Below are 10558 nucleotides of genomic sequence, written 5' to 3' on the forward strand. Positions count from 1 at the left end.
ACTCAAAAAAGACAGGTCCAGATTAGAGGATGATAACAAGTCAATACTTACAGAGTGAAGGTTGATTTACCGCATGTTTAACTGCATCATTATTGACTGTATCTATGGGTGTCAAGTAATGAGGTAAAATACTTTGTTACCTTACTTAAGTAGAAGTATATATGTGTGTATTACACACACACACACACACACACACACACACACACACACACACACACGCACACAAAAGATCCAAGCAACCAAAATAAGTTTCCTCCGCAGGGTGTCTGGGCACTTCCTTCAAGATAGGGTGAGAAGCTCAGTCGTCCGGGAGGGATGCCACTGGGAGGAGGCGCCGAGGATGACCCAGGACACGTTGGAGAGACTGTTTCTCCACGCTGGCTTGGGAATGTCTCAAGATCCCCCAGGACAAGCTGGACAAAGTGGCTGGGGAGAGGGAAGTCTGGGCTTCCCTTCTTAGACTGCTGCCCCCATGACCCGACCTTGGTTATGTGGAAGAGAATGATAATGAATACCTAGTAATATGCTTGCTCTTGCTAATAGTACATGTACAATGTTTGCTATGGCTGGGTATACTTAACGAGACATGCCATGATTTGCTGGCAAGCAACAAGCTGTGATTCAGTTTTGCAAACTCGTTTGGTGGGTCTTACAGGCCTAGGAAATGTGTATATATGCAGCTAAAAAAAAAAATGGACATTAACATCACATTTTAATTAACATTCTAATCTTGGTGGCCTTTGAAAAAGTGTTTTTTTTGGGGGGGGTCAGTGCACAAAATGCCCCTGTGATGTAGCCCAAGCATTTTTACTTCAAGTCAAGTACAAAAATCGTGGCGTAGGGTGGATTCATCTGATTAATTACACGAACGCGAAATGAATCAGAAAACTGTGTTTAGACGATCATGGCACAAGAAAATGTTTGACTTGACTTCTCCAATTATTTTGTTTCTCCTTGTAGTACTTGTTCTCTTTATACTTTAGGTACAGGTAGTTTAAAGAGCATTCTTTTTTCCTTATACTCAGCTAAAAAAAGCTGGAGTTGTACTTCAACTTCTACTCATTTTTACATCCCAGTATCTATACTTCTACTTGAATAACAAACATGAATACTTTTGACATTTCTGCGTAATGATGTTTTGACTACATAGCGTGTGTAGAGGAAAAACGAGCAAAGACGTTAGTTTGGCAAATGGTGGCACTTGGGGCTGTTTACTAAACAGGAAAAAAATGGCTGGTTTCGGTCATTTAAATTTTAGACAGGTAAGGCCCAAACATGGCTCACCGGTTGTGTGGGTTTGATCGTGTGACATTCGCAAGCTGAGCCCTGAACCCCATGTCTCACTGAGGGGCGAATGCTTGCGAAGGTAATGAATTCGGCAATTGTTCTGACGAATGTTGGTGAAAATCAGGGGGTCACCTCTGTCATTAGCGACATTCACTTTCACCGTTGCAGATGGATTTAAAAAAATACAGAAATTAATTGTGATGTGTAACTTGTAAAATTTAGCACAAAAAACTATTAATTAGAGTTTGGTGCAGGCTGCTCCTTCAAGTTTCTCTTTCCCAAACACTCTCTTTGACAATTTGTGTAATATTTCACAAAGCAGTGGATGCTGCACATGAACCTAGAGATTAAAAACTCAATCCCCAGCTATTGCGACCCTGTCAGTGTCCTTGCAAGATACTCAAATCCCTGTTTCTCCTGATGCTGCGTCATCAGTAGGTAAATGAGGAAACAGTGTGAAGCGCTTTGAGTATCCGAGGTAAAAAAAAAGCGCTATATAAGTGACAATTAAACTCTCATTATCGTTATCATTGATTCATCACACAGCCTGTAGGTACAGTGCGATTCAATTTTGAACCCACTAATATTTTTTTACGCGACAGCTGATTTTTAACATGGCTCAGAAAAAGTAAATCATAAACGTTTCTGAATAATAGTGTATGCAATGATGCAAAACAGAAATCATGTGGAGCGTTGAATCATCCACCCATCCATGATCTGAACTCCTTTCTCCTCACGCGGGTCGCGGGCGTGCTGGAGCCCATCCCAGCTGTCACATTGAATCAATAAATTACATTTTAATTAAAACAACACAACAGGATCCCCATGCCGGAAAACGGGGTCTCCAAGGTTGCTCCAAGATGAATGTACAAAGGTCTCCGTAATTTTGCGTTTGGACACTAACACAATGCATGTGGGGGTTTGGGTTCATTGAAATAAAAGGTCTGGTTGCGCTTCATTTCGTCACCAGTAACTGAATCTTTTATTGGATGAGAACATGCAGGTGTCATTGAAGAATACCCTCGACGCCAACCAACAGCTTGAAATTGCTTTACACATGATAACAGAATTTTTTCTTCAATGAAAAAAAAAAAAAGACAAGCATAAAGAATTTTATTCCGGAGAAGGTGGGCATTATCATCATTGTAACAGTCTAGCGATGTCTGAAATAAGAATGGTTTTCAATAAGCAGACAAACTAGCCGGACCATCCCAAAGCAGACAAAAGTGAAGGAAGCGCATCCTATTAACAAGCAGCAAAGGTAGCTGCTGAATATATATATATTAAAAAAAAAAAAAACTGGCAAAACCTCACAAGGGATGCAAATCAGACTTTGGTTCGGACCATTGGCCACAGAATTGATTTTCACCGAAGTATTAAAAATAGCTCTCTTTAGAATGCATATACTTTTACAACCCCTGAGAATGGAGGCACTTAAGAGCATGAAATTGATATAAAATAGCTGTCATTGTTGCTGGTAAATGCCATATAGTTGGAAAACTTCCAGGGCATCCCGCTTTATTCCAAATAAATTGCAGTGGTTGATAAAGGCACAAGACGATACTGTACACAAACATTTATGGATCCAACCTTCATTTGACCTGCCAGAAAACACCGAAATAGAATATGGCCATTTGTTTGCAACTGTGAACTTTTCAGTTGGGCTACTTCCAAAGAGTGAATAAAAAAAATAGTTACCACAAAGTTTCATAAATAAAACCAATTGGAACTAGCGTCAGCAATCTTACACAGCCATTTCTTAAATAACTCTCAGTTAAAACAAATGCAAAACAAAGGTTTGGGACAATCACGTACTATAGTACAGATAAGGTAGTAACAAAATATTCCGGCATCAATTGGTGACAAAATATTTGAGGAGTGTATGATGGGAACAGAGCAGCTTGTCATTGTTTATCGCCGCTTCTAGATTTTATGTAAATTTGACACCGCATTCCATTCAAACCTTGAGTGTTTGTTGTCCTCGTGTTCCGTAACTGAAAAGCTTCCCACAGACAATGCGCACCTCATCGGCCGATGACTAAAGTAGACAACCTGCGGCGGAGTCGTGATGGCAACACACGCTTGCCAAACAAGCTGCAGAAAAGGAACCGGAGTGGAAATACCATGTCTATGTCACGTCCCTTCATTTCTATTTCCCGTTATCACACGTAGGATCTCAGCAGCATTGACACACGGTGTACAGGATTTAAGGGTGAAACTTGGTATCGGGTTCTTCACTTTTGCGTGACGTAATGTAACTCAGCCTGTTTAACAGGCGCATATCCGAATTGTCTTCAAGCTGTGATTGCCAGTGTGGTATTTTGTCAACATATCATGAGACGGTACAGGTAGACTAGCAGTGACCGATCTTGGCATAGATCAGAGAAATTAACAGTTCACTTCCTCATGTCGGGTGGGTTGTTTGGAGCGAGGAATGTTCCATTCATCCATTTCTGAACCACTTCTCCTAATCCGGTTCATGGGTGATCTTTGGTTGAAATTCGTGATAGAACGAGCAGACAATCTCCGGGCACATTTAAAAAAAGCAACATTTGCACCTAAGGGCAATTTGGGGTCTTCATTGAACCTAAAGCATTTTTGGGGGGAATGTGGGAGGAGGTTGGATTCAAACTCCCGCAACCCCATAACTGTGTGAAGAAACAAACACCAAAAAATGAAATATTCCTGTATGGTTGATAAATAGGCTATTCGGGAGGCTGATAATCATGCTCAAAAGGTGCAATTATAGTTTTAGTGTTATGAGATGATGAAGGCATGTGGACAGATAAAAATATACTTGGGTGACATTAGTGTTGACACTCAGAACAATGTTGCCAGTGCAGTGGTGCACTGACATTCCGTATGCTGCGTTTCTCTCTCTTGTTTTTTTTTTCTTTTTTTTTTTTTAAATAAATATGAAGGAGCAACACACCTTTTTCCTAGGATAAATACATTTTAAAAATAGGCAAACTCTACGAGATTGGATTGCATGTAGCACCTTAACCCGATGTGCAAACATAGATGTCAATTTTAAGACAACTTGGTAACAGAAATCCATACAAATCATCATCTTTCCCTTGATATTTAGAGCTGGCACAATGTCCAAGGTCAAATAAAAATGTCTCAAGATTGATTTTGCCATTGATTCATAAAGTGCAATTTGTTGAGGCATACCATGACGCACGACAATACCCGGGTGGTGTAATCTGGCTACCAAGATGGATTTTAAGAGTTCATGAAGAACCGTTTTCCGATATAGCAAGTAGTGAAAATGTCTTCCTTGTTTTTGGATGTTGTCTTTCTGTTTGGCACAATAGCAAGAAGAGAAACCCTCAATTTTCAAACAGAGATGGTTGACAGGAAAGCCATGACGGCCACACCGCAGAAAATGAGTAGGGTCTGCAGTAGGGAGTGCCTACAAAAAAAATGTAAAAAAATAAATAAATAAAAAGCTTTAACACTTGATTTAGAGACATGAAATAACATTTGTGTTCATGGTCAAGGTCGTGTGTATCATACCTCAAACTGGATTCTTCCAGCAGGTCAGGAACTACATTCACCAAGGCTATGTAGAGGAAGCCTCCAGAGGTGAACGGAAGGATCCAGGAAGTAGCATTTTCTGGAAATAGGAGATCAATGCTGTCGTCCACGTGACGTCTGACAGGAATGTATTCATACATCCGGAAAAGATCCTACCTGTGCCTTTTGGTGACTGAGAACATAAAGCAAAGCAAGCCCCCAGGACGCCAACCAGCGCGGTGGACAGCTGCAGACGGGCAGCACTCCATCGGTCGAAGCCGGCTCGGAGCAAAATGGCAAAGTCACCCACCTGTGGACAATGACACGTCTCATATGGCTGGAGTGGCTAAAACTTTAACGACTTCACATCGCAGTTGCGGGCCTTCGAAACTGAAGGCAAATATGAGTTCACTCAAATCAAGACATTTATTTGTGCAATATATTCAGGTTCAAGCATCTCACCTCGTGTGGGATTTCATGGAGCAAGATGGCAAAGGTGGTAAGAAAGCCAACCTGCAAAGCAATGTATTATCAGTGAAATTCCTTTGACTATTCTGTATATACTGTAAGCAAGACTGTGCAAAAGGACCTCTTGCCGTTTCAGTCCTAGCATTCATGTTATGTGTCATATGCCAATAGTTTGCACAAGCGCACCAGTGAAATGACGTGTGTGTGTGTGTGTGTGTGTGTGTGTGTGTGTGTGTGTGTGTGTGTGTGTGTGTGTGTGTTTGAGGCATCTAGCTAACTTCCTCTCTGGCACATACATTCATAGCTCCCGCTGACAGCCTTATGTCACACCAGCTGGACTCGTCTTGTTCCACCTATGATGCTGTATATGTTCATCACCTCAATGGATAACAAGCCGTGTTTCTGTTGCTCGCCCATTTTGTCCTTTAATGGTTACATTACAAAATTTGGAGTTTCATTTCATATACATTTAGAACACTTGGTATTCATGATGTCATACATGTACAAGTGGTTCAAACACTACAAAGGGGTGCTAACACTGTCAGCTCATATTTAACTATTTCTTAAGAATAATGATGAAATTCAGGCTGGAACTAACACATATTTTAATTTTCGATTCATCTCTTAATTATTCTGTAAATAAAAAAAACTTTCAAGTGCCATCCCTTTTTTCAAAGAACAGGACATTTCAAATTGACAATTACAAAAAAAATAATGCACAAACTGCATGAATTATTAAGATTCAGTTACTAGTTTGGTTCGTAACAGAAAACAGGCCCACGTATTGATCATTTTTTTTAAGTAAAAGCAGGTTTTTGCAAAGGTGTTGTATGACATGTATGTATGACAATTATACTTTAACTATATGAACCACTTCATGAATCTTCTCTGTGGAAATTGCTATACCTGTACATACAAAATGTACTTGGAGTAGTTACATTCAATTATGCAAGTATGCACAGAACAGTATAATACTGTACAAGCGGTTAACATCCATATTGTTAAATGCCATGAACACAGTTGCTCACCTTTTTGCTTACAAGGAAGCTCCCTGCGACAGCCAGTCCATGTGTAAAGTTGTCAATGCAGTTGGCCAGGAGGTTCAGGTAGCCACTTGTCTGAAATACAGTTATTTAGGTCAAACATCTGGATTAGGCTACAAGTTTTAAGACAAGAATTTCTCTCTGAATGGAAAATGATCTGCTGAAAGTTCGTTGTTAGCCGTTGTGCTGGTAAATCCATGTATCAAAGGTGACGGGGAAGTTACGTCCAAAAACAAGAAAGTTTATTCACTCGTTCATATTTTAGGTGTACAGTAACCTGAATTGAATGTAAGTGTATTTTTGCCAGTGAATGATTTTTGAACAGCAGTTCATTTTTGGCCAAGAGTGGCTCAACGCCCTGAGCCTTACGGTAATTAGGCAGGAAAAGCAATTATTTGGCCATCAACACTCACACGGCGCATCACAATGCGATGTGTGTTTGGACAGGGGGGGAAAAAAAAACCACTAACTCACAGCAGCAAATCTGACATTTTAGTGTAAACTTTGCCTTCCCAGTTGAATCATAAATACATCAACAGCAAACCTGACACATCACATTGATTTATTTAAAGCACCCTGCGAGCCTTTAGGTATATGTGAAAGAAATGGTAACAAGTTATTTCCGACCCCGAAAACAGTAACAGCGTAAAATAGCGGCTCTATTATCTCCCAGCCACAGCTGGAATAGCTGGTTTTCCTGTATACTGTGGTAGACCTGCAGCCTCAATTAAAGTGAAATCCCTGGCTTTCATAAAGTTAATTAGGGATAACAGCCTGGTTCAAAAACGTCAAGAAATACATTCACTGAAAAGTGACTTAGAAATATAAAATTACTTGAAATGTTTTGTACGCTGAATAATGCACTTTGAGGTACATCCTTGGTTTCCAGTCTCAGCCTGGTTCCTATAGCAGATTGCTTATACCATCACCATGTAACACAGTCCTGTGTTTTTTTTTTAATTCTTTAAAATAAAAGAAAATTCAAGCAACAGGTTTTCCCTCATGGTTTTGAGGTTGTAGGGTGATATCTCAACCTGGACATTGCACTGGAAAAAGAAAAAAACATAACATCCTATGGCTCCATTGGATTTACATAAATCGGACATTGGTTGCACATGATGAAACCTACCGGTTCAACTAACACATATCATTTGAATATTTTTGAGGAAAAAAAAATCGAAAATCGCATCAGATGACCATATTTTAATCATGTGTAAAGGATAGTTGAGGATATTTCTTTTCCAGTGTAGAGTGGATGGAAACATTGGGTAATTGCCAGTACAGTATAGCGGAGTTCGCAGAGAACATATGGGAGCTTGTTCATATTTGGATGATGAACTTCATTCAAAAAACTGTTAAATTATGAACTGAACTAGTTCATTTTAAACTTAATGAGTTGAACTTTGAACCAGTTCACGCACAAAATGAAATTTTGCAACATTGGCTCTGTCTGTCACCTGGACAGCAGATGCATGAACTGTAAATACGTGAGTGGCTTCTACTTAATGAAGTGAGCCGTGCCACATGGCTCGAACTGGATTCTTGTTTTAATTGAATTTCGCTGATGATTAGGCATGTACTTTCGATTTAATGAATGCTTGCAAAAATCATCAATAAACATTTTAGAGCAAATGTGCGCACTCTGGTTAATGGGATCCGGAAGTGGAATAAGAAAAGTGAGCCAATGGTAAACACCATCCAGGATATTATGTAAATATATAATCCATCCATCCGTTATCTAAGCCGCACATCTTCACAAGGGTCGCAGGCGAGCCGGAGCCTATCCCAGCTGTCTTTGGGCAGTAGGCGGGGGTAAACCCTGATCTGGTTGCCAGCCAAGCGCAGGGCACACAGAGACGAACAACCAGTCATACTCGCAATCATACTTAAGGATAATTCAGAGTGATCAATTAACCTAACGTTTTTGGAAGGTGGGAGGAAACCGCAGTATCCGGAGAAAGACCACGCAGGCACGGGTAGAACCAGCAAACTCCACATAGGATGGTCGGGGTGCCCGGAATCGAATCCAGGACCGCTGCACTGTGAAGCAAGCGTACTAACCCAGTCGATCACCATGCGGCCGAACAAATAATCATGACCTTCAAATAACAACACACAAAACCAACATGAGGAGCGTGCCGACAATGTCACCACACCTTATTTAATGATCAGCACAACCACAAGCGCACAGGTGCATATTTAAAACCGTTCCAATGACGGGCCAGGAAATGACAACTGCGCAAGACATGAAAGAGCACACTTTCGGTGCTTTGTGAGGTGATGCTCTCTGAACATTTGACATTTTTTTGGCACTTAGCCTCCTTTCTTGACTTTTGTGGCCAATGTAGAAGCCAGATGATTTGAAATGGAGAGACAGTGGCGTCATAAACTGTAACTTTATTTGGCCAATGGTGATTTTGTGTCTTCATTTTGCCCATACCCTTTCTAAAATATATTTCAATGGACATGTATAGCTCGTGTGCTAAGACAACAGCTTCAAGCAATCACCATTAAAAGTGGGATATACGGTAGCGTAGCTTTCAGCAAAAGCACACTTTTTTTTGTATAGCTTAACTCGCATAAAACTTAGCCATGATACGTGACTTCATGTGAGATGTCAGCATTATGGTCAGAGACCTCAGCTCAGCAATCCAAGAATTGATTGCGGCCATGTTTATTGCATGGTCCACACTTATTCAATAAGACTGACATCCAAAAACATGCAAGACATTTAATTGAGCTTTAACAAGAAAATAACTTCAAAGCTTTCAATTTGAAGGCATGTGAAAAAAAGTGGGGGTCGTTGTTGTCAACGTAGCGTAACAGTTAAGAATGGTCAAATGTTACTTGAAACATTGTTGGCACAATCAATAAAAGTTTTAGAATGGCCACAGTCGAACCCTGAAAAAGATCATTTCCAATAGGATTTTATTTATTTATTTATTTTTATTTTTTTTCAAAAATACTGGCAAATCAGAGACCGTTGTCCCAGGACAAATTGTGTTTGACCTTTTAAGTTCCATTAAAGATTATAGTCATTATGCACAACTTATTATCTTGAGTCATTTGCTCTCCGACAGCACATTTAAATCAGAGGCTTAAGCTTCATCATGGTCATTTGTTGCTTTTATGTTCACTGCAAATGTTTATCACTCATCAGCGTGCATACCTTGACTTTCTCATATGTTCCCTGCAGACTCTGATGCTTGGAATATTTCTGTGATTCAGGCTGAGACCCATTTCCATGTAACACAGCAGCCTTTCCACTGCAAGCTGAACTTGACTGCGTAACAGAAGGGGGGGTGGGGGGGCACATTGATCATACAAGTCCTTGGTGTGACATCCACCATTATCACAGACAAGTGGGTAAAAATGCATTTTCCAATGACCAAATGCCAATGTTCCATCTCACTGACAATTTGAATTAAAACAGTTTCATGGAAAACCGAAAACAGTTGCATGAAAGTACGACTTCAGGACCACACACTGCAACAATCAGCACTAGACGGTGAGTAATTGGGAGGGAAGGCGTGATCATCATTCTTGAAAGCTTTCTTTTGTGAACAGACTAGATATCTCAAAAGGCCACCAGTGAGGTGGCTAAAACATTATCAAGACATCATGAATGAATCAGTAGTTCCAGAATGTTAACTTGGGGCAGTTGCCATTAAAGATGTAAAGAACTTACAATATAGTGTCTTTAAGTGGGGGTTGGTGGCGGGGTTGCATATGTATGGCATGCATTCAGATGTGTGACTAATGCTAGAGACGAACATGTCTTTGTCACAACCTCACAGTGGCACATTTCCCCGAAAGCTAAACTATCCCTTGAAACACACTGAAAGAAAGGATCACTGAATACAGTGAACAATCAGAACCATACAGCACAAAGAGGTTTCTGAACTACACAAACGAAAAAAAAAAGAAAGAAAAAAAAAACCCACAACATACACCTGCTGCATGGTCTTCCTTCAGAAGGCTGTCAGAGGTTTTAATTGAGCACTCCTATGAAAACCTGACTTAGCTACATGAAAGGGTCAAATATGAGTTACAGGGACTAAAGTAAAATACAAACTCTTGGATGTGCCCTCATCAAATTATCCGGGTGAACGTATTTGAATATATATATATATATATATATATATATATATATATATATATATATATATATATATATATATATATATATATATATATATATATATATATATATATATATATATATATATATATATATATAT

The 10558-nt window shown here is 39.8% G+C and overlaps 1 protein-coding gene across 3 annotated transcripts in view; it reads right to left on the minus strand.

Moving 5' to 3' along the window:
- Positions 1-2383: 2383 nt before the first annotated feature.
- slc39a13 (solute carrier family 39 member 13) overlaps positions 2384-10558 on the minus strand; it is a 15378-nt gene continuing 7203 nt past the window's right edge. For 2 of the 3 annotated variants that reach the window (XM_019867243.1, XM_019867242.1), the window contains exons 5-10: positions 9487-9600; positions 6303-6392; positions 5269-5319; positions 4984-5116; positions 4807-4906; positions 2384-4702 (exon numbers count right to left, since the gene is read on the minus strand). In XM_019867243.1, the coding sequence (XP_019722802.1) occupies positions 4627-4702; positions 4807-4906; positions 4984-5116; positions 5269-5319; positions 6303-6392; positions 9487-9600 (564 nt within the window). In that variant the 3' untranslated portion in view covers positions 2384-4626. The remainder of the gene's footprint in view (positions 4703-4806; positions 4907-4983; positions 5117-5268; positions 5320-6302; positions 6393-9486; positions 9601-10558) is intronic. The other variant, XM_019867244.1, reaches the window with a different exon arrangement.

Source organism: Hippocampus comes, unplaced genomic scaffold, assembly GCF_001891065.2.
Source record: "Hippocampus comes isolate QL1 unplaced genomic scaffold, H_comes_QL1_v1.1 scaffold2, whole genome shotgun sequence".
Taxonomy (NCBI): Eukaryota; Metazoa; Chordata; class Actinopteri; order Syngnathiformes; family Syngnathidae; genus Hippocampus; species Hippocampus comes.